The sequence below is a fragment of the Aspergillus ambiguus genome (genome assembly GCF_047715705.1).
Source record: "Aspergillus ambiguus strain CBS 117.58 unplaced genomic scaffold BDV59scaffold_37, whole genome shotgun sequence".
Lineage (NCBI taxonomy): Eukaryota > Fungi > Ascomycota > Eurotiomycetes > Eurotiales > Aspergillaceae > Aspergillus > Aspergillus ambiguus.
In genome coordinates this window covers 136,504-158,849 of record NW_027395550.1, presented here as the reverse complement: position 1 = coordinate 158,849, position 22,346 = coordinate 136,504, and the positions used below count along the sequence as shown (strand labels likewise).

Below are 22,346 nucleotides of genomic sequence, written 5' to 3'. Positions count from 1 at the left end.
TCTTCTATAAATGGTCTAGAACCCCGGCTCTGCATGGTGACAGTGTTGGCATGACTCAACCGCCGAAGACCCGATAATCCAGCTTAGGGCCCACATTCCTATTACCCCTCTGCCGTTTGCGTTAAATATTGAACCTACTATCCACTACCAGAGCTTGACAGAATTAATTCTATCTTTCATTTATTATTACTGTCGAGCAACAATGACCGACGTGGAGCTCAGACACTACCAAGAGACAGTCCAGTCACTCCCATCCGAACCGGATGAGGCCAGTCCCAATCCAAACAATATTGATGCAGAAGACATCCCACCAAATGGGGGCTATGGATGGGTTTGTACCTTCTGTTCATTCATGATCAATGTGCACACATGGGGAGTCAACAGTGCCTGGGGTGTTATTATGGCCCATTTCCTCTCCCACTCCACATTCCCCGACGCGGGCCACCTGGAGTATGCCTTCATCGGAGGCTTGTCTGTTGGACAATGTCTGCTGCTAGGACCACTCGTCACCAAGACCTACAACGCAGTGGGCACCAAGATCACAATGCTTCTAGGAACCGGATTCGTGTTTGCTGGACTTTTCAGCGCTTCCTACGCCACTGAAGTATGGCACCTATTCCTCAGCCAAGGAGTGTGCTTCGGCTTCGGCATGGGGTTCATATACCTCACCTCCATGACCATACTTCCTAAATGGTTTTCCACTCGTCGAAGCTTCGCGACTGGACTTGCTGCCTCCGGGTCAGGTCTGGGTGGTCTCGCCTACAATCTTGCTGCGGGACGCGGCATAGAGACAATCGGAGTAGCATCGACCTACCGGGTCCTTGCGTTCTGCGTCCTGGGAGCAAACCTTGTCTCCTCACTCTTAATGAAAGACCGTCGACAACCGTCTCCATCATTCCGGAGCGGTTCGCCCGCCCGGCCCCGCACCTTCAATCACCGGGATCTCAACCAGTTCGAGGTCCTGCTCATGATCATCTGGGGCGTAGCAACAGAGCTCGGATACATGGCCTTAGTATACTCTCTACCAAACTACGCCTCATCGATCAATCTCACCCCGCAACAGGGCTCCGTCGCCGGAGCAATCCTGAACCTGGGACTAGCCATTGGCCGTCCGGTTGTCGGCTACTTCAGCGACACCCTGGGCAGAATAACCATATCAATGGCGACGACGGCCTTCTGTGGGTTCGTGTGTTTTGCCATCTGGATCCCTGCACACTCTTATGCCCCGCTACTGCTCTTCGCGCTTCTCGCAGGCGCTGTCTGCGGCACGTTCTGGGGCACTATCACGCCGGTTACCGCCGAGGTAGTTGGTCTGAAGCGACTGCCATCGACGTTCGCGATGATCTGTCTCACGATGGTCATCCCAACGACCGTTGCGGAGCCGATTGCCCTGAGCATGGTGGCTTCATCCGGATATTTGAGCACGCAGGTGTATGTCGCTAGCATGTTTATCCTGGGAGCAGTGAGTCTGTGCATTCTACGCTCGTGGAAGTTTTATGAGATTGAGCGGAAGGCAGTTGGCGAGCGTGAAGCGCCTGGGGCGTTGGCGAACTTTCCGAGTTTCTTTGCGTGGATTCGGCTGCGGAAGTTGTTCTTGAACGGGAGGGTGTAGTTGTCTGGGTGGCAGGTTAAATTGATCGATCATGCGTATTGGAATCCTCTTCCCTTTTGGCTAAAATCTTCCATTTTTGTGATTAGCATGAACATATCAAGACAGTGGACACTGAGAAAATTGCTTCTTGACAGGATACCATAGAATTAGCACAAGATCTGCTAGCACTAGGAGTCTAGTGAATAACGGACAAAGAGTACATGAAAACCACTATCGATAGTACAAGTTGTTAGTGAAGTATATGGAAAATCGACCATACCCCGTCACTACCTTGATCTCCACAGCCACATAAGAAGAGAAGTGCCTGCCTAAATGGTAGGCATATAAATACCCAAAGGGCCACCGGTGCAGACACGAATGACGACTCTGCCGCTGAAGATCCAGTATCTCATAATGAAGAAATTGACGGCCAATGATGCAGTAAATTCTCAGGAATGCATCGGCGATCCAGTATCTCATAATGAAGAAATTGACGGCCAATGATGCAGTAAATTCTCAGGAATGCATCGGCTGGGCTCTTCCTAACCGATACTGGAAATCAAGGATTGATACTCGGATGTGGTTTAGAGTACAGGAAGTCCTCAAGGATGACCTCGATTGGCAGTTTCTTGAGTTACTCCTGAGCAAGTCTACAATTACCGGAAATGGTGGATGTGGAATTATCTTCGGCTGGGTTGTTGCTTCTTACTGAAGGGAGTTCGAGAAGAGTTTTATAGACAGCTATAGAGGTAGATAGGATTTCTTGATCTACAGTTTCTCCCATATCCTAGTGCAGTTGCAAGGCGGTTGTAAATTTCGCTTATTTTATTTTTACTTATTTATTTTTCATACGAGAATCCAGGACGGTAAAGTTTAGATAGGGTGCATCCCACATATACATAGAGGTAGGTAGCATCTTAAGGCGAGAGATAAACATTAGGAATAGCTATAGTAGACAAGACGTGGCCCGAAAAAGCAAAACAGAGGAACTTCCTCGCATTCCGAGAACCCCGATAAGTACACCATATATCCTCCGCTCATCATGTATGCTTCATGTATCTCCATGACCATATTCCCTAGGTAAGTACTATGCAATTTATTTCCTCATCCGGTTAGGGTCCCTATCGCCTTACATAATCACCACATGGCCATCCCGCTAGACAAGCATAGGAAACACCACGACCTGCTCCAAAGTATCATCTTCGCAATGCCGCCCTCCAGACGGGTTAGGACCGAACCTATAGTACGCGTTAGGACTGGTTGTTTAACATGCCGTCGCCGCAAGAAGAAATGCGACGAGTCGCGCCCCACGTGCGGGGGTTGTGTACGGAACAAGCTGTCGTGCCACTGGCCGACCCATCTCGCAGGGGCATCTCAATCGTTCCTACAGTCCCCGAATGACATTACAGATCAACAGGCGAGAACAGCGCTGGATACGGAAGATCGAGTAGTTTGTGAAGACCAAAGTGTTGCAGCTTCTCCTCGTTCTCAACCCCCTAGTCCCGCTAGCGTGGCCGCGAGCAATGAGCCGACAGCCTTGGTACCAATGGGGTATTCTCACGGGAGCCCTGGTGGTAGTGTTTCGGGCCTTGAGCCGTTCACAGTGGGAGATGTCATGCCCCGGAGTCTATCTATGTTGCCTGGTTATGGCCCCGAGTCGTATCAACTGTTGAGCCATTACTTGGCTACGACCGCGGACTGTATGGCCAATGGATCGACGCCGATCAACCCGTTCTTAGTGCAGATTGTTCCACTGGCCTTCACGAGTGATTTGCTTCTACAGCTGGTGTTGACGCAGAGCGCTGCTCATCGGGCGTTTCGATGCCTGAACGATTCTGACGATGTCGCCCAGAGCCATTACACCAAGGCGCTGCAGTTGTTTCGCAAAGGCGTCACGGAGTTTATTGATGGAAAGGAATCAAATCCGTTGATGTTGACGGTTGGGGCATTGGTGATGTGCTTTACAGAGGTCAGCCCTCTCTCTGTTTAAGTAGACAAGAACTAGAGCTGACTGATCTCAGACAGCAAAAGGAGACATGAACGGCACAATATTCGATCATCTCTCTGCTGCGAACTCCCTTCTCACCCGTCTACTCTCCATGAGCGATGCGGCCGTGCCAAAGGACCTAAAAGATTTCGTCATCGAGTACTACACCTACACAGCCGCCGTCAGCATGATCTCTATCGACGCGCGCGTCAGCCCGCAACTCCTCCTCAACTTCGACCTTGAGCAACGTGCCCGCGAGCTTCTCCAGTCTGAGTACGTGGGAAATCTCTGCGGCTGCTGGCTGGAGCTCCTCCTTCTGATCCCATGTATTTTCGACCTCGGTCGCCAATGGATGATGCAGGAAGGCGATGAGCCAACCATGCCGACGGCGGACGACATCGCGATGTTTGGCTCACTGCAGTCGCAAATTCTCCGATGGACCCCATACGCTTTCGTCTCTCCAGAGGTATTTCTGGCGGGGCGCATTTTCCAACAGGCCATGCTGCTGTACTTGTACACGGCTCTGAGTGGATTCTCACGGTCTGCCTCCGGGATGTACCAAGGGCTGGTGGACACCGCCATCGTCGAAGCCATGTCGTACCTCACCCAGCTGTCTGCGACAGTACGGATCAACTCGGGATTATGCTGGCCCATCGCCGTGGTAGGGTCCTGTCTATCAGACGTCGAACAGCAGGACACCCTCCGACAGAGGCTCTCTACAATGGTACGGACGTTTGGTCTGGGGAATATGCAGCGCACGCTTCTCCTCCTTGAACACATGTGGCAGATGCCGCTGGAGGAGGCGGGCCCGTGGAACATCTGCCGCGCAATGGAGCAGAACCAGATATGGATCTCTTTCGCATAGAATGCATCTGCAGCTTGGACTGCAGATGATTGCATTGGGAATTCATGGCTTCTAATAGTCATACAGTACAAGTCATCACTCATAGCCCTCAGACCGCCGCCGGTGTCCATCTCCATCTACTGTCCCAGGTTCTTGGGCGCCTCAGTGGCGGGGCCCTCGGGCGTGACATACGCCTTGGTCAGACCGCCGTCGACGACGAAGTCGGCCGCATTGACGAAGCTGCTCTCGTCACTGGCAAGGAAGATGACCGCGTTGGCCTGTTCGATCGCCTCACCGAACCGACCAGTCGGGAAGTGCACCTCACGACGGAAGCGCTTCTCCTTGTCGTCGCCGAGCCAGTCCTGAAGAAGGGGCGTGCTACTTAATTAGCATCTATCCATATCGGAACCAGGCACATGTTACCAACGAAAAAGGGGGATGACATACTTGAGAGGAGCGGGGCACAGAGAGTTGAACCGGAAACCTTCACGAGCATGCACAATGGCCAACTCGCGGGTCATCGCCAAGACGGCGCCCTTGCTGGCGGTGTAGGCCAACTGCGGGGTGGCCGCGCCGACGAGGGCGACCATACTGGCGGTGTTGATGACGCTGGCCCTCTTCTTGCCGTGCTTGCGGAAGCTCTGCACCGCATGCTTGCAGCCGAACCACACGCCCTTCACGTTGATGTTCATGGTCATATCCCAGATGCGCTCGGGAGTGGAGGTGGCGTCAGCATCGTCGGCATGCATGATCCCGGCGTTGTTGAACATGACGTCCACACCGCCCCAGGCGTCGAGGTGTGCGACGGCCGCCTCGACCTGGTCCTCCTTGGACACGTCGACGACGCGGGTCTCCACCTTGCCGGTGCGATCGGGGACCACCGACTGCACCTTGGCGAGGGCTTTCTCGAGGCCGGGGCCGCTGATATCGGTCATGAGGACGGAGGCGCCCTCACGGAGCATGAGGATGGTGGTTTCAAGGCCGATTCCACTGTTGACATTGGGTTAGATGCGGTGACTAGGTGGTGAGGGAATGAGCGCGTACCCGGCAGCGCCGGTGACGATGGCGTTCTTTCCTGCGAGTCTGCCGACCATTGTGACTGTATTAGAGACGATGATGATGGGTTTGGAGTCAGGAGAAGAGTGGACAGGGGGTAGGGACGGGTTTATATGGTTGGGTCGGGACGGTGGTGATGGAGGGATCCCGGCGGGGATGCGGCGGCGTCGGCAGCGCCGATAAGATAAGCTCTGGTTGATACCCCGCGGTCCCCAAGCGCGGTCTTAGTGGGGCAGTCGCTTCGATGTGTTCACTCCATATTGGTCATTGAGATTTCATTACGGATCGATTTCCACATAGCTCTACCCAAGTTTACGCCTTAATGTGATAGCTCTTCAGCTTGTAGAATGCGTCAAACGCCTGTGGTCCCAAGGTACATCCCAGCCCCGAGTTCTTCCAGCCGATCCACGCGAGATCCTGTTGCGGTTAGCCATATCCAGTAGATCGCAATACATCAACAGGGGCACGTACCGGACTGGGGTAGTCGCAGCGGTTGATATACACCGTTCCGGCCTCGATACGCTCGAGCAGCGCTTCCCCGGCCGCGAGGTCCTTCGTCCACACGCTCGCCGTAAGCCCGTAGTCGCTGTCGTTCATGAGCGCAACCGCTTCGTCGTCCGACGACACCTTCATCACGGGAATGATCGGACCAAAGGTCTCCTCGCGCATGGTGACCATGCTGTGGTTGACGTTCGTGAGCAAACGCGGGGCGACATAGTTACCCTTCGCTGGGAGCGGGTCAAAGGTGGCGTTGGCGGGAGTGGCATCGACCGCGCCCTTGGAGAGGGCGTCAGCGACATGGGCAGCGATGTTCTTGACGGCTTGGGCGGAGATCACAGGGCCAGTCGTAGTAGACTTGTCCGTTGGGTCGCCGAGTTTGTATCTTGTCTCGTTAGTTAGGTACGTGTTGGTGAGGGGAGTTTGGGGAGGAGACTGTACGTGCTGAGCTCCTTCTGCAACTCTGCGATGAAAGCATCATGCACGTCCGCGTGGACGTATACCCGCTCAATCGAGCAGCAGCTTTGTCCCGAGTTGAACACCGCGCCGTCGACAACCTGTGCGGCGACGTAGGCGAGGTCGACGTCGGGACGCACATACGTCGGGTCGTTGCCACCCAGTTCTAGATTCACGGGGACAACGCGCCGGGCGGTCGCCTCGCGGATGCGGAGGCCGCCGGTGGTGGATCCGGTGAACGAGACGAGGCTGATTTGGGGGAGCTGGACGATCTGGTCTAGGACGTCGAGGGAGCCGCAGTGGACCACCTGAAGGACGTTGGGCGGGAGGCCGGCCTGGGCGAAGTACGAGACGAGACGCTCGCCGATCAACGGGGTCTGAGGAGAGATACGCAGGAGGACGGCATTTCCGGCGAGGAGCGCGGGCACGAGGGTGTTGATGGTGATGAGGTAGGGGTACTGTGTCCGTTAGGATTACATCATTGGATAGTAGGGGAGGCAAACGGACGTTCCACGCGGTCGCGATGAAGGCAACGCCAACCGGATCCTTCTTCACGAAGCGCCGGAATCCTTCCTCTGCCTGGCCTGGGACCGCGGCGAGCTTGTCATCCGCGAGGGAGAGGAGGTACTCCGCGCGCATGCGCATGGTGTCGATTTCCTTGGCGCAGAAGGCGATGGGCCGGCCCATCTGGGTGGTGAGCTCAGCGCTCAGGGTATCTTTGTTCGCATCGATGATGTTCAAGGCCTTGACAATGATCGCCTTGCGCTCCTCGAGGGAGAGCTTGCGGTAGGATTGGAAGGCATCCTGGGCGGCTTGGGCGAGGTTGCGCGCCTCGTCGACGGAGACGCCGGGGTGCTCGAAGATGACCTCGTTGGTGGCCGGGGAGAGAGTGCGGATTTCGTTCGGCATGGTGACGCTTCTTTTCCTCGAGGTGACTTGTTTGTTGCTGATCTGGTCTGGTTGATGGTGGGATGTGAAGCGGTGAGGTTTTATAAGGAGGAGATTATCGATAAGACTCTCAGCGCGGTCCGTGTGGAGACCCCATGGAGCCGTCGCATACGGACGATGTTCGGTATGTTCATCCACCACGAATATTATTACTATTATGCAATCACTATTACAGCACCACCTGCCAGATCGCCTTGGCCACCACTCTTCCATCGTGTCCTTGTCCAACCCGAGCCATCCCGTCGGCGAACAGCGCATCGTCGAAAATCCCCTGGCTGTGTCGCGCCTCTAATAGTTTTGTCTCCACAAACTCGTTGTACTCTGGGTGTCCCTGCACTGTTAGGATGCGCCTGGGGATATACAATCCCTGGACTTCGCATTTCGGGCTCGAGCCAAGATTGACGCATCCAGGAGGCACTTCGTAGGCAATGTCTCGATGCATTTGATGGATGTACTAGAAAGATTAGCGGATATGTGGCGGAAGAAGGTGATATGAATACGTACCAGAATGTCTTTTCCAAACAGATCCTTTCCCGTATCGTTGAGTGTCACTGATTCCACTGCGACCTCCCAGCCTGTTGTACTTCGGCCAACCCGGGCTCCTAAAGCGCGTGCAATAATCTGGTGACCGAAACAGATCCCAATAATGGCTTTTTGCGTTTGTTGGAATATATCAGCGATGTACGTTGTGAGACTGATGATCCATGGGGTGTCGGCGAATGCATCGTGCTCTAGAACAGCGACATATAGGTTAGTATTAACACCTGCCATGCGCAGGGAGAACTTACTGCTCCCGGTCAAAAGCAACACATCAAACTCCTCAGCCTTGGGATACTCTTCCCGAGCAACCACGTCCCATTTTGTTAGCTCGAGGGAGACCTCGTTGTCTTTGCCCAGGTCCTTGAGGCCGTCATTGAGAAGGCGGTCAAACAGGTTCCCATACGTTCCATAGCGATCTTTGATGGGATCAATGGGCGTGTCGCACTCCAGGACGGCAACTCGAACGATAGTCATTGTGGAGGATGTGCAATGGCAGTAGCAGTAGCAGCAGTAGTATCAATAATAATAATATCCCCAGACTATATAGGCGTTATCTTATCGATAAGCGCGGTCCGCGGGGTGCGGGGCACTTGCGCCTCTATCGCGCCGTATCTTTTGCCGACGGATTCGTTTACCGCCAGTTCCTCCGTCGCATCACGCTCTCTCACCTCCTTGACCCTTAAATTGTGCTCGTAGAATCCTCTGACATTCGTTTCTATTCCCAATCGCTGTTCAATACCTCACTCACTCAACCCACCATGTCCACAACCATCACCGTCGAGGAGCTCCCGAACCTCCTCGCCAACGACATCAAGGTCAAGGTCGCCGGCATTGACTGCGATGGCATTCTGCGTGGGAAGGTCATGTCCAAAGAGAAGTTCCTAGGCATTGCGCAGAAGGGCTTTGGCTTCAGTTCTGCCGTGTTCGGCTGGGACATGCAGGACATGCTCTACACCACTGAGGCGAAAATCGCCCCCGCCGACTCGGGATACGTGGACTTCCTCGCCGTGCCTGACTTGAACACCTTCCGTCGCATTCCCTGGGAAGACAATATTCCCTTTTTCCTGGTGCACTTTGTGCAAAACGGTTCGCCTGTGTCGGCTGATGGCCGCAACATGCTGCGAACGATACGTGATAAGCTGGCCGCGGCCAACTGCAAGGGATTGGCTGGTGGTAGGTTTTATTACTTTACTACATCTGACAAAGTGCTAAACTAACCATGGTATAGTTGAGCTGGAATTCATGAATTTCCAGACCCCCTCTGAGGACGGTTATGGCATTGGCTCACAGACGCCTGATATCTGCGCATTCCTCGATAAAAACGCTCCGGGTGCCCTCCGCCCCATCACGGGAGGAAGCTTCTCCTACAGCGCCCTGCGGACGGTGCCGTACAAGAAATTCTTCTACGACATCTTTGACACATGCGCGGAATTCAACTGTGGCATTGAAGGCTGGCATACCGAAGGTGGACCGGGTGTCTATGAGGCTGTACGTAGACCCCTCGTCCCCCTCTGACTAATGTCTGGAAATTTCAGAGATAACAGATTAATTATAGGCCCTGAAAGTCTGCGACGTGGGCGAAATGGCCGACAAAGTCGCCCTCTTCAAGTAAGACAAGCCTTACCCGTGCCGAAACCCAAACTAACAACGCAGACTCCTGGCTAAATCCGTCGGTGTCCAACACAACATCACCCCTTGCTTCATGGCCAAGCCACTCTACGGCCAACCGGGAAGCTCCGGACATATCCACGTCTCTCTCTGCGACAAGGCAGGAACGAATCTATTCGCGCGCGACACCCCTGACACAAACGCCCCCTGGCCCGATGCAGCTGGACTGTCGGACCTGGGACGGCAATTCCTGGCTGGTGTTCTGGAGGCACTGCCGGACATCATGCCTCTCTTCGCCCCCACAATCAACTCCTACAAGAGACTCGTCGAGAACTTCTGGGCACCAGTCAACATTAGCTGGGGTCTTGAGGACCGCATGGCGTCGATTCGGATCATAACGCCCCCTGTGTGCAAGCCTGGTGCGACGCGTTTTGAGGTACGCATCCCCGGCGCCGACCTGCACCCGCACTATGCCCTGAGCGTGATCCTCGCTGCCGGATGGCGGGGCGTGCAGAAGAAGCTGGCTATCGGTGTGCCGCCGGTCTCCGCGATGAAAGGTACAGATACGAAGCCGAGGATGCTTCCGAATACCCTTGATACCGCACTGAGCCGGTTCAATGCCAAGGATAGCATTGCGCGGGAGCTTCTGGGAGATGAGTTTGTGGATTTCTTTACCGCGACGAGAGAACATGAGCTGCGGTTGTGGCGGGAGGCCGTCACGGACTGGTAAGTTTATTTTCTTTTGGGTGAATTGGGCCCTGCTGATTGTCTCTTTAGGGAGTTTAAGCGGTATATTGAAACTGTGTAAGATGGGAGCCTTTCACCGTTATAGATGCAATCATATGTATATAGATCTGAATGAAATAATTAAATGGAGTGAATTTGAGATAAGTACTGTACTTGCTGTCAAGGATGGTGAACAGAGAGCTCAGCTCTCTGGGTTTCTGTATACCTGTCTATATATCAATTGAGAAAGGCAAGTCCTTGATGCGCTCAAGTCTATATTAAGTAACCCTATGCTAGTAAGACCAATGCTTAACATGTGTCAACGTATACATTTGCACTGAAGTACAACGAAAGGCCGAAATAACGGACAAACTTTGTATCGAGGCTGACAGGATACAGCTCCATATATGAATACAAGCATAATCAGCCCATCGCTCCAATAATAAGTGCCGCACTGTTTAACAGGTGGCCTCGTTTCTTGTGGACATGTGAAAACTTTCCATTTGTGATGATACTAAATTTTGGGGGGGATCCTCCGTGTCAGCTGTGGCCCTGTACATCTAGGATTATAGAATTGCCTACCGCGGTTGGTTGAACTCAATGGGCTGTATGGTTTAGGCTGCAACCATGCTATTATGCCTCGGCTTCATTACTTTCAATAAAAGATATCTGTTCATACAGGGTTCTAGGGTCAATTGGATATCCCTCTACATTTCAATAGACAAGGAAACGTACCAACTGCGCATGCAAGTTCAAGTCAGGCGGAGTAAGCCGCAACTATTCATATTTTCTATCGACTTACGCTCTGGTCGGCATTGTTAGCTTATCACACATGATGAAGATTGCGAGATTATATACATACACCCTACTATCATTAGACCGCGGCTGTATTGAGTACCGCTTGTCCGTGGCTAGAATATGTCACTCACATCCTATTGTTGGGTGTCAGTTGTAGCGGTTTGGGAGTTCTTTTATGAATGGTATCTTACATGATTTTGAGGCTATATCCAAGGTATTAGCGGAATAAATTAATGGACTTTGAACGAACCGGGCTTTCATACCTCTCTTCTGACATTTTCATCGAGCGGCGCTGCTAGTGCCGCAGCGACAAATAGAACAGTGATGATTATGCGAACCCTTCGCATTGTCAGACTTTATTAATGGGTTAATCAATATCTCGTGGGGGGTGGTGAATGGCGGGTATCGAGAAGGTTGGCAAGTATAAGAGATAATAATTCTGGGTGGATTGTTCTTTAGAAGGAAAACAGGTAGGAAATTATACTTCGAGGAGATATGTCTGTTCGTAAACTACCGAGTAATATGGAGATCTATACCTACTAACAGCGCATTAAATATCAGTCATAAACCTCGCCTGTCCCCCTTGCAAGGGCGCCGGTATGTAAACTCGTGATGTTAAAGTTCAGAAAAGGTATGAATCTTGTTCACAAACTTATACATGGTGGAACTAAGTGCCTCATACGTGGAATATCAGTGGGTAAGTTTGATACAGGCAAGGGGCACATTTTTGACAGGAACAGCCCTGTACATTCCTTGGTAGAGCTAGATTACATAATGATGTAATGGAAACGAAGACTATTGTATTTTCGTCATCGCTGTCCATACAGGCTGAGTCCGGTGTCAGTGTCGGCATACGGATGGGGAGATCAGATGTTTCCCCGCCATCCCCGCTTCATCCCCTATATCACTCTCTGGTAAGCACCAGCCTGCGTGATGGATGAACAAACTTACGCGCTCGTCCAGTCACGACATGGTGACATCGCGAGACAGAATGTACAAACGAATGAACAGGGATTAAATGAAGCAGCTATCGCCATGGCATTCGGCTACACGGTCGATGATCTGGCGTCGCTCCCAGAGAAGACCAATATGGGTCTGAGCTGCGGCAACCCAGTCGCTTACGCCAACATGAATCAGGTATGCAGAAAGGTTTCTGGAGACGTGTGGAGACTTAACAATAGATGATCAGGGCGAAACTGTTCTCGATCTCGGTAGCGGTGGTGGTATTGATGTCCTCCTCGCCGCTCGAAAGGTAGGACCCGAGGGGAAGGTTTTCGGTGTTGACATGACGGAGGTCGGTGATTGTTTCTATTAAATTTTCCTATTTATCTGTAATCGCGCGCGATGACTGACAAGGGCAGGATATGATCAACCTGGCAAGGAAGAATGCGCTGTCTGCTGGTGTATCGAATGCGGAATTCATTCAAGCATCGATTAGCTCGATTCCTCTCTCTGACGCCAGTGTCAACTGCGTAATCAGCAATTGCGTCATTAACCTTGTTCCTGAGAAGGACAAGCCAGGCGTTTTCCGCGAGATTTTTCGTTTGCTGCGACCCGGCGGCAGGGTGGCGATCAGCGATATACTGGCGCGCCAGCAGCTGCCCGAGGAGGTCGTCAATAACATGACGCTCTACGTGGGTTGTGTCGCAGGTGCTAGTCAGATATCCCAATACGAACAATATCTTCAAGACTCGGGATTCGGTGGTAAGTCCGTCCGAGCTTTTACATTTGGATGTGTCGATTGACTGGGAGCAGATATTCTCCTTGTCGACACTAAGGCCGATATCAATCTATACAAACAGTCATCATATCTTGGGATGAAATCTTGCTGTGGATCAAATTCTTCCGGCTGTTCTACATCTACTAATATCGATGTCGATTTCAATAAATGGGTTGGTGAGTATTGCTCTCCTGTATAGCGCGGGGTGGTTGCTGATGCTGTACAGGTTCGTTCCAGATCTATGCAGTCAAACCTCTGTAGTTTAGACTGTACTTCATGACAATCAAGGTAATACCACAATTGTCCCGGGCCATCCCTTTAGTTCTGATTAGCATGTAGTATCCACTATTTGTACATATCGATGTGTTCGTAGGTTGGGTCGTGATATTATTCAATTTGCCTCCGTATACCATAGCGATCGCATATCCATCACTCATTATTATTTGCATCTTCGACCGTAGCCGAGCCCTTGGGCTGTTCTGCCTCGACGCCATCTTCAGGCCCAGCCTGTCTAGATCCCTCCTGTTGAACAGTCTTCCCCTTCCCCTTAGCATGCTTCACCTTTTCCTCCGATTCAGTTTTGAACATCTCCGTCCCAGACTCCTCTACACTTGGCGTCGCAGCACCCTTGCCCTTCGCCTTTGCACGCCTAATGAGCCGATTGTGATAGTCCCTGTCTTCCCCCTCCGGGTTCTCCAGTAACACTCTCCGCGCGGCCTCCCGTCCAATAACGGGTAACCTGTCCACACCCGGAGCTTGCTGCGGCGCGAGTCGGGGGTCTAACAATCCAACCTGCACCAACACGCTCGCCTGGTCCCAGTAGACATGTTCAGAGTATAATTTGCCGGCGCGCAGTGCAACAATACTGACCAGCATAATCTCGACGTGTTTATTCGTAGGGGGTACTCCAGGTAACATCCAGGCGATTTCATGTGTATGGTCGAAGGATACGTATAGCTCGTCGACGACGCGGTCTGCGCCGATTGTCCGCGATACTAGGCGTAGTCGCATCGACGGAGGAAGCTTTCTGATAAAATTATGCTCATAGAATCGACGGAGTGACTGCGAGCCGATACCGCCGCTCAGTGTTGGGGTGTATGTCGCCGTTGGGGTCAGATGGTTCACGTATGGATCCATGGTGTCGGATAAATTCATGGAGAAGTATTTTGCTATTTGCCATCAGTCGTCATGTCTAAGAGCTTTGAACGGAAAAGATGGAACAACCTTCTAGATGCTCTTCCCACGGCTCCTCCAGATCCACCTCTCTCCCAAAACCGCGTCGCAAAACTGATAGCGACCGACTGAATGCCAAATCTGCTGCAAGCCGGTCATACTCTTCGAGGTCGTGCTCCGCAAACCCGGGCTGAACGTACTCATATGTATACGCCGTGTGACCGATATTCAATCGCTCTCCTGTCCCCATCCCCGGGTTGATCTGCCGTGTCGTACGCCTCTTCTTCCCCTGAAGTCCGAGCATCGTTGGTGTTGTTGTGACATCGACAGTCTCACCGGCTAGATGTGTGAGCACACGCAGTGAAGGGGCAAATCGCGATCGGGTGTCGGGGATGTTGCTCGGGTAGTATGCGATGAGGGCGCAGAGTCGGCTTGCATTGGTAGGTTTGAGGTAGTAGTCCAGGCAGAAAGATGCGGCATCGCCGAAGGCTGTTAATATTCCGAGTCAATCTCCCGTCTACTGATATAGTGGCTGTAGAGACGCACCAAGAACGGCGTAGTTCTCTCCCACGCCCAGCCCCTCTTTCACCGATCGCAAACGGCTGATATATTCCTTTTCGTTGCAGTTCGCAGGGACATAAACGACATCAAACCCTTCATCGCGCCAGCAGTGCAGCGTATCGTTGTCAAATTCTTCGGTCTCGGCGGTAATGCACAGTCGGGCGGCGCCAAATCCGCCGTTATATAGGAAACCGCTGGCACCGGGAATGTTGATTGATACATTCGCCATTTTTGGGAGGTGAGGGCGATGCTTGATAGCATGTACCACGTGGGAATATAGGGAGATTTGAGGAGGGATTCCATGGGTAGGGTGTAGTTATACAGCGGCCGGTTCAGGGTCGGGTGGACGCATACGTCATTGCTGTTGCCGCTACGTCATCTGCGCCGGATCATGAGGTGGCTCAACAGACATCATGGGGCGGGATATTAATCTATTTTAGTGGCCTGGGCTATGGCAGGTATATTAAGACAGGGTCATATATGGATGGTGGTCCACACTAACTATAACTATGCACTATTGACATAAGCTCGACGACGATCATGGTCGTCAAAACACACGACTATAAATAACAGTGACTGACTGTCGAATGGCATACAGTAGATATCTATCCCTAATACGTGGGCTCAGCCGATGGTAAGGGCAAAGCTATGCATTATTCATCTTTGCCTGCGCCAAGTTTATCGGACATGTTATATGCAACCCTGGATACGCATGGACGCTGCCTTATATCAGGATACCGCTACTAATTGTAAACACGAAAGTGACAACAACCAAACCGAGAACAGAAAAGTTCAGAAATCTCCAAAACCAGGGATTCTGATAAAGTATCTCATCGACTGATTTACCCTGCTCCTGAATATACGCAGGACCATGAGCTTCGGAACAGCCGTCTTGCCTAGTTATACCAATGCCACCTTTAGTAGGTTCTTCGTATTCAAGTAAGGCCAGGCCTTGCTTAGTATGTGATTTTGATGACTGAGACTCGAGTGTTACCGGAATATCGTGCCTTGGCAAGTGTTCTAGAGAAATTTGGGTTGAATGGCGAGCGCGAGAGTTCATGTCTTTTGCGGGCAGTGCCCACCACTCGAGTTCATCAATATCCTGTTTACATGTTCCTAGTCCACCTAAATTTGGTTAGCAACTACTTATATGACCATATGACGCCGTCAATTGCCGGGGACGTACCAAAAAACATCTCTAGAACCTGTAACAAAGGAAGCACAAGAAAAAGCAGAGGTAGAATTTGCCCAAACTCCCAAGTATCTTCCTCCTTGGCCTCTCCGTCCACCATGTTTCTATAAGAAAAAATGGTTGTCGTGGCAGAAATCACGGACGTGGAAATCCGGAAGAGATCGATAGACCTTGATGTCCCAAGCTGGAATAGAGTCAGCCATAACCAGATGTGAATAGTCAATACCACCTCGACGGCCTTCCAGGAATACCAAGCAGGCCCTTGGCGACTTGATTCTTGGGATTGCTTCCTGGCAAAGAGGTAAATACTATGTCCTGATAGTGCCAAGCAAACTTGCTTTAGTCGAGGCATTTTAGGTTCGAGGAATCGAGACGCAAGATTGTGAAGCTCAGGACAGAGATCGCGTATAATAGCAATCAAACCCCAAACCCAGAAAATTGACGTGATAACAAATTCCCTAGGGAAGAGAATGCTGAAATCGGGTCCATGTAAAACACAGGCGGCTGGACGTCCCCAGTTAATACGACCCTCCCACTCGAAATGACGTCCTCTATTCTCGTAAAAGCTCCAAACGGTGAGATTGCCGACGAAAACGAACGTAAAGATACTTAGACTCCATATAAGTCGCCACGCTCTCATTGCCACGTGCTTTTTTAACGCCTCTCGCAGCACCGTCGTAGTCGCCTGGAACGTAACAAAGCTGACGCCACCGGCATAATATCCGAGTCGAAAATGATACTCGTCTAGTTCACAGGCGCTTGCATACATCACTATGAAAATAGCGGCTGCCGTAATAAGCTGCTGATCATTCAAAACTAGCGTGATCTTATAGACGGCCTTTCGAGATATATGGCCCTGGGCTCTAGGAAATACATTTTTCGTGTACTTCAAAAGCCAGGCAGCATACCGTATAAACTCACGGTCGAGTTCATTTATATTATCTGCTGCAAATTGGTCGGTGAAGTAGAAGGTGAGAATGATAGCTAATGTCAACCATGCGGGCACCATGAACGCAAGCATTACCTATCCAGCTAAGTACACGCTTAGGCATTCTGATGGACTTCGGAGCAATTGACTTACACCGATTCCACCCTACAGTAGACTCAACATGTTAAACAAATATTAATATGAATTAAGGCAAGCCAACTCTGCTTACAATATCAGGATTTGCATCAACAATATAAGACGGCCTGTCGCCAAAACTGCAATTGATAGAAGGACAAGGCATAGTTCTCAATCATGAACTATTGGAGCATATTGTGTGGCTTACTGCCAAGTGAGTTTACGCGAGTACTGGGTGTCCCTTTAAATGGCACTTACCTTGAAGAATGCTTCGTCTCTGCAAGGTTGTATTTATATTTCCCCACAGGGCTGTGCTGTTCGTGTCTTGACATGTTGCTGTTTCGGTTAACTTTAGTTGTCGATCGATGCACTATCATAATATTAACAAGACCTTGGCTCCAATCAGGGATAAGAACTCTTCGTTCCAGGTGCTTCTATGTACTGCGTAATACGCGTGCCTTCGCGTAGCAGAGGCTTTCTGGGGTGGTCCTGTGCGCAAGCCCAAGTTCAACACAGGGATACTACATAGCGGAGTAATTGGTGCCTAGCTTTAGACTCTCAGAAAATCTTGGCTCATAACTGTTGATTGCAGCAATCCGGTTACCAAGGTGCTCCAATCGTTACTGGAACTGCAGAGGATGATTTTTGAAACCCGAGGACCCTCGCTTGGGTCGTTTAGAACACCATGAACTTTTCTTACGACAATGAAAAGTGAAAATACAGTAAAAACAGATAAAAAGCCAAGCATTATTTCAAAGAGAGCAGTGGACTCTTGTGGGATCTCCGATTTAGCCACTCAATTGCCTTTGGCATAACCAATGCGATCGCAATGGTCAGTGATGTGAGCCCCCCAAGCAATACCCAATAGCTCCACCACGCAACTGTTTCAGGCACCTGGTTCATACCAAAGCATCCCTGATGTTTATTAGGCGATAGGGAACGTGGTTCTACAAGGTTCTGGAGCTCACCGTGATAAAAGTAATTGGGAGATAAAACTGTCCCATCAGTGCAAGGTCAAGTCAAGGAATTGGAAAACTCACTATAGTGATATAGGTCAATATCTGGATATTAGTCCCCTGGCGCGTCGCAGTGATGCTCTCGGATAAGGCAGATGCATTCAATAGCTGAACTAGTTAGATAGTATCCAGACGCCAGATGCAAGGTTCAGTCTTACTTCATCTGCCATCTTTTCGTAGCCTTCGATCCTCTGGCTTATAGTCATAAACAAAATCCGTAATTCTGCAATTTTTCCACGCATATGCGAGAAGCGTTCCCGGAACTTATCATGCAAATTCCCAGGGAGGTCCAGCTCAAACACGCTGCTCTGGTCAGACTCAAACGCCTGCCACACCGTGATCAACTTCTCTAGTGAGTTTCGGAGACGCCGGAGAACGGAGAGTGTCCATGTACGCTGCTTGGCCCGTTCCAAACCGTGGGCTGTCTGGGAGAATCCGGGGAAAGATTGTTGATTTAAGTCGCTCTATCAGATATTAGCATTGTCCTCGGGGCGGCCCCATGAAACCCGAGCACATACGTAGGAATCGAGCGACTGCTCAATCTCGCGTACCAACACGGTCCATTCCATTGTGACCTGATTTAACCGGACAGAGAAAACGGTTAGAAAGTAGTACCGAGGGTCCCAAATCGGCGAATCGAGGTGCAAATATCCCCCCGATGGGGGGTCGAGCCTCTGACGCAAGTAGTGATCGACAGATTCGCGCCCTCCATAATAAGTGTCGACAAAGAAGTACGCAGTCCAGAAGAAATCATCGGTACCGAAGACAAGTAATGAGATCTGCGTTTCATATATGCACTTCCGGCCAACGTTGGCCTTTCCCTGGGGATGAAAGTACCGAAACTTTCGTAGACCTCTTTCATCTCTGCTGTTCAAATGATCTTTCCGGATGACGAAATGTGGAAGGTGGAACTCAAGGACAAATCCCGGTGACTAAAATGATTAGCACCATGACCAGTGTTTCTTCCGGTATGTTCAATAGACTGACCTGGTAGATATTCATGTACGGGTCAAAGCCGATATGTCGGTTCAAGAACGATCGGATTTCGGAGAGGTGCAGATATGGGACGTTCCTTATGATTGCTAGTGCCATTGACTGCGTTAGGTCCCGACTGTATCTATATAAAATGATGCATCAGCCGATTGTATTCATAACCATGACGGGGTTATCAGCTCTAGGTCACGTACAGTATACGCCGCTCGGCAACCCCCCTTCTCTGTTCATTTCCAGTGTTAGAGCATGTCGCGCAGAGTATCCACAGGGTTGAAACTGAGTATTTATCACTGTAACCATACATCTCTTTTCAAATGGTAATGGAGGTCCTCCGACTTCAACGCATAAGTCTGGGGGCGTAACCCTTCAGGAGGATTTTGCATGTATGCTGGGATATCCCAGGGTCTCCCAGCGTGGACCCTCTCATATCCGCATGCAGCTTCAGCAATCGGATCACATCGATCATCGACTAAGGCAATTCCATGGTCAAGAAATGAGATCCTCGAGGTCCCTTGGAGAAATTGGCTTTTGATGTCTCTCTCCAGGAAAGCCCGCAACTGCTCGAACCGTTGAGGCGGGCCTAGCTGGAACCTGGCGCTGTCGAGGAACACATCGATGGCATGTTCCTTCGAGCTTACTTGGATCCGATTATCCTCGTTTGGATAAAGTTTACTCTGTCGTGATCCGAACGTGTTGTTCCACCGACATATCCCAACGGGGTGCGCTGCATCCCTCGGGTGAGACGGACTGTTCCAAGGCTGACTCATAGAACCACAGCAATGAGACCACGTCGGATGACGGGGAGTGATTGATAGACGCCATAATGAGATTGGGGAAGAGGCCAGTAGAAATAATTTGTCGGGAAGTTGTTAAGCGCCTGGAGGGTATAAATAGCACGGGACTGAAACGCGCGTAGGCCAATAGGATAGCAGATAGAGGCGAGAGCGGTTAATGAGCAAATCCATGGGACAGTCGATCGATGGTTGCGGGGAATTGATTGGATCTATGGATGCGATGCTGTATGAAACAGGACGGAATCCAGATTTGGCAACGAAGCTGTATAGATGATGTCACCGCCACTCGCGCTTTTTCCTCCGTCACTCATAAATTATCGACTTTATAGCATCAAGGATCAGGAACATATATACTTTTCGGTCGACTATCAGGGTGAGAATAGCCTGGGGGGAATCTCAATCTGGCCGGCGATCCCTCTTTCCATCCTCATCCATCAGATTCTCGAATCCCCTCAACTGCTGCATCTCCGCCATATATTCCACCCATCGCCACCATCCTGTCGGCTCAACCTCCATATCACTCGCCATCATTTTTGCCTCTGTTAGGGTCGCGCCTTCTCTATCCCTCAATAGCCTATTGATTTACGCGTACCATGTCCTTGGTGCACCATGTCACCCCGCTGGATGGCGTCGACCGCGAACCAGAACCCGCCGACAACGTGACCGATACCACTGCGATTGACGCCGATCTGGAATCATTGCTACCAATCCGTCGCAAGATCAGCTACGATGTTATTCAGCCATCTCATCCGCCTGTTGTTGACGACAAGTCCGGTACGCCGGCGTACAAAGTCTCTACAACACGCCGAATAGGTTCGCTATCTTTCGTCATCTTTGAGATCGCCGGACTGACCCCTCCCAGCCCAGGTAATCGTCACTCTCCTCGCCTGTTGGTTCGCAGCCGGTATAGTCTTTGGGTTTGCCGCGTTGAAACCGGTCATGATCAAAGAAGGCGTCTATCACAACCTGTGTACCGAAGACGAGTTACGCGACGGCGTAGAGCTATGCCACGAGCAAGACCTTCGGTGAGTTCCTATCCTTTTCCAAATTCGTCTCATCGACTAACGCCCTAAAGTTTGAATCTGTTCTTCGTCATCAGCTCTATCACCGCAAACGTCACGTCTCTCCCCGTCGGGACCATCCTAGACCGTTATGGCTCTCGCGTGTGCGGCGTCCTAGGCTGCCTCAGTCTCGCCATTGGTAGTTTACTAATGGCATTCTCCTTCCAACACTCACCCTTCGACGGCTTCATTGGCGGCAATTTCTTCTTGGCTCTCGGCGGGACCTTCATCTTTATCCCATCGTTCCAAATAGCCAACGCCTTTCCCAAGTACGCCGGTACCATTGTCGCGTTGGTTACCGGGGCATTTGACGCGTCAGCAGCAGTATATTTGTTCTATCGCCTTCTATACGAAACTGACCCGGAGAAATACAACCCTACAAACTTCTTCCTCTTCTACCTGATAGTGCCCGCTTTCATCTTAGTCGCACTGGTGACATTCATGCCCGCCGACGAATACCAGAATATGCACCAGCTCGAGGCCAAGGTCGAGAAGGCCGAGGATGCCACCCGTGACGTTCACGAATCCGATGAAGATATAGAGAGCGACACTGAACTACGACGAGTACGGTCGCAGCGGGCTGAACGGCGCCATGATAAAATGAGGAAACTCGACCAGGTCCTGGGGGATGAAGATGAGCGAAATCTACGCAAACAGCACGAGGAAGATCGTCACAACGCCAGCGCCGTTTGGGGTGTCTTGCATGGACTGTCAGCTTACGAGCAAATGCTCACCCCGTGGTTCGTTCTCATTACCTTGATGACGGTGCTACAGATGCTGCGCATGAACTACTTCATCGCCACGATCCGCTCTCAGTACGACTACATGCTGGATTCTGCCACAAAGGCTGAGAATATCAACGACTTCTTCGACATTGCACTACCAGTTGGGGGGGTCTTATCAACTCCTTTCATCGGGATCTTGCTGGATCATCTGAGCGTACCGATGATTCTGGCGACGATCGTCCTTCTCACGACAGCCGTTGGTATCTTGAACTCCATCCCAGCTCTGTGGACGGGGTACGCGACAGTAATCCTGTTTGTGCTTCTACGCCCGCTCTATTATTCTGCTATGTCGTACGTACTTATCTGTCATGTGCTCCGAGTTTATGACAACTGACCAGGAACTACAGGGATTACGCAACCAAGGTTTTTGGGTTTGCAACCTTTGGCCGTGTTTATGGGACGATTATCTGTTTCTCTGGGCTTGTTAACTTCTCTCAATATGGCCTAGATTCCTTGACACATGGCCCTCTCCATAGCAACCCTATCCCAATCAACGTCTTCTTTACTGTCTCTGGGTTCATTGTCGGCACAGCCCTCGTTACCTTTGTTGCTGTAGCCGGAAGAAATATGCGGAAAAAGAGGCGGCTACATGAAGATGACGAACGACAGAGGCTGATTCCTGAGGAAGATGAGGTGAACTACAATACTATAGTCTAATACTAGTGCAACAGCTCTGATGAAATTGTATTTCTTCGAGCTACCTTTCGCTTCCCTACCTAGGATAATTGCTACTCAACTGTTCTCTACCTACCACCATTTATCTTGGCTAACGGCCCCCTCCCTCAAACGGTCCAAACGGTCTATATCGATTACATATTCTCCAAACGAGGATATTCGGGCCTTGAGCCTGGCCCTAACGGGCACAGGTGTGGCCTCAACGCCGGGGCTGGGGTTGGGGCTGCGACTTCGGCTGCGACTGCGCAGGTCGCACTGCTG

General features: G+C 51.1%; 10 protein-coding genes across 10 annotated transcripts; 5 read left to right on the top strand and 5 right to left on the bottom strand.

Moving 5' to 3' along the window:
- The first annotated feature begins 70 nt into the window (after positions 1-70).
- On the top strand, positions 71-1,809 carry BDV59DRAFT_185701 (MFS general substrate transporter). Its single transcript, XM_073690898.1, has one exon. It carries the CDS (start codon positions 203-205, stop codon positions 1,610-1,612), a length of 1,410 nt encoding a protein of 469 aa, XP_073544653.1. The 5' UTR covers positions 71-202; the 3' UTR covers positions 1,613-1,809.
- Positions 1,810-3,206: 1,397 nt separating this feature from the next.
- On the top strand, positions 3,207-4,443 carry BDV59DRAFT_204903 (fungal specific transcription factor domain-containing protein; the record flags this gene model as incomplete). Its single annotated transcript, XM_073694545.1, has 2 exons — positions 3,207-3,560; positions 3,613-4,443. The coding sequence occupies 2 exons, from the start codon at positions 3,207-3,209 to the stop codon at positions 4,441-4,443; spliced, it is 1,185 nt and encodes a 394-aa protein (XP_073544652.1).
- On the bottom strand, positions 4,256-5,620 carry BDV59DRAFT_102437 (oxidoreductase, short-chain dehydrogenase/reductase family). The gene is made up of 2 exons (XM_073686453.1): positions 4,870-5,620; positions 4,256-4,800 (listed from the first exon to the last, which is right to left on the bottom strand). The coding sequence occupies exons 1-2, from the start codon at positions 5,382-5,384 to the stop codon at positions 4,560-4,562; spliced, it is 756 nt and encodes a 251-aa protein (XP_073544651.1). The 5' UTR covers positions 5,385-5,620; the 3' UTR covers positions 4,256-4,559.
- Positions 5,621-5,790: 170 nt separating this feature from the next.
- On the bottom strand, positions 5,791-8,401 carry BDV59DRAFT_210011 (Aldehyde/histidinol dehydrogenase; the record flags this gene model as incomplete). The annotated part of the gene is made up of 7 exons (XM_073695509.1): positions 8,169-8,401; positions 7,885-8,111; positions 7,554-7,834; positions 6,940-7,348; positions 6,418-6,890; positions 5,950-6,361; positions 5,791-5,895 (listed from the first exon to the last, which is right to left on the bottom strand). Exons 1-7 carry the CDS (start codon positions 8,392-8,394, stop codon positions 5,791-5,793), a joined length of 2,133 nt encoding a protein of 710 aa, XP_073544650.1. The 5' UTR covers positions 8,395-8,401.
- Positions 8,402-8,566: 165 nt separating this feature from the next.
- Positions 8,567-10,364, top strand: BDV59DRAFT_185694 (glutamine synthetase family protein). Its single transcript, XM_073690896.1, has 5 exons — positions 8,567-9,093; positions 9,149-9,408; positions 9,476-9,528; positions 9,574-10,254; positions 10,306-10,364. Exons 1-5 carry the CDS (start codon positions 8,679-8,681, stop codon positions 10,334-10,336), a joined length of 1,440 nt encoding a protein of 479 aa, XP_073544649.1. The 5' UTR covers positions 8,567-8,678; the 3' UTR covers positions 10,337-10,364.
- Positions 10,365-11,948: 1,584 nt separating this feature from the next.
- On the top strand, positions 11,949-13,143 carry BDV59DRAFT_102399 (S-adenosyl-L-methionine-dependent methyltransferase). Its single transcript, XM_073686452.1, has 6 exons — positions 11,949-12,189; positions 12,242-12,346; positions 12,414-12,756; positions 12,808-12,948; positions 12,999-13,060; positions 13,112-13,143. Exons 1-5 carry the CDS (start codon positions 11,986-11,988, stop codon positions 13,031-13,033), a joined length of 828 nt encoding a protein of 275 aa, XP_073544648.1. The 5' UTR covers positions 11,949-11,985; the 3' UTR covers positions 13,034-13,060; positions 13,112-13,143.
- Positions 12,999-14,735, bottom strand: BDV59DRAFT_210009 (dienelactone hydrolase; the record flags this gene model as incomplete). The annotated part of the gene is made up of 3 exons (XM_073695508.1): positions 12,999-13,941; positions 13,997-14,434; positions 14,492-14,735. The coding sequence occupies 3 exons, from the start codon at positions 14,733-14,735 to the stop codon at positions 13,202-13,204; spliced, it is 1,422 nt and encodes a 473-aa protein (XP_073544647.1). The 3' UTR covers positions 12,999-13,201.
- A 278-nt stretch (positions 14,736-15,013) lies between these two features.
- BDV59DRAFT_185690 (uncharacterized protein) lies at positions 15,014-16,285 on the bottom strand. The gene is made up of 2 exons (XM_073690895.1): positions 15,693-16,285; positions 15,014-15,631 (listed from the first exon to the last, which is right to left on the bottom strand). The coding sequence occupies exons 1-2, from the start codon at positions 16,048-16,050 to the stop codon at positions 15,231-15,233; spliced, it is 759 nt and encodes a 252-aa protein (XP_073544646.1). The 5' UTR covers positions 16,051-16,285; the 3' UTR covers positions 15,014-15,230.
- An 855-nt stretch (positions 16,286-17,140) lies between these two features.
- Positions 17,141-19,636, bottom strand: BDV59DRAFT_185683 (uncharacterized protein). The gene is made up of 8 exons (XM_073690894.1): positions 19,073-19,636; positions 18,965-18,993; positions 18,765-18,888; positions 18,296-18,709; positions 17,936-18,241; positions 17,802-17,885; positions 17,730-17,756; positions 17,141-17,676 (listed from the first exon to the last, which is right to left on the bottom strand). Exons 1-8 carry the CDS (start codon positions 19,535-19,537, stop codon positions 17,509-17,511), a joined length of 1,617 nt encoding a protein of 538 aa, XP_073544645.1. The 5' UTR covers positions 19,538-19,636; the 3' UTR covers positions 17,141-17,508.
- Positions 19,637-19,883: 247 nt separating this feature from the next.
- On the top strand, positions 19,884-22,112 carry BDV59DRAFT_102315 (putative MFS transporter). The gene is made up of 4 exons (XM_073686451.1): positions 19,884-20,377; positions 20,427-20,589; positions 20,640-21,701; positions 21,758-22,112. Exons 1-4 carry the CDS (start codon positions 20,158-20,160, stop codon positions 22,065-22,067), a joined length of 1,755 nt encoding a protein of 584 aa, XP_073544644.1. The 5' UTR covers positions 19,884-20,157; the 3' UTR covers positions 22,068-22,112.
- Positions 22,113-22,346: the final 234 nt, after the last annotated feature.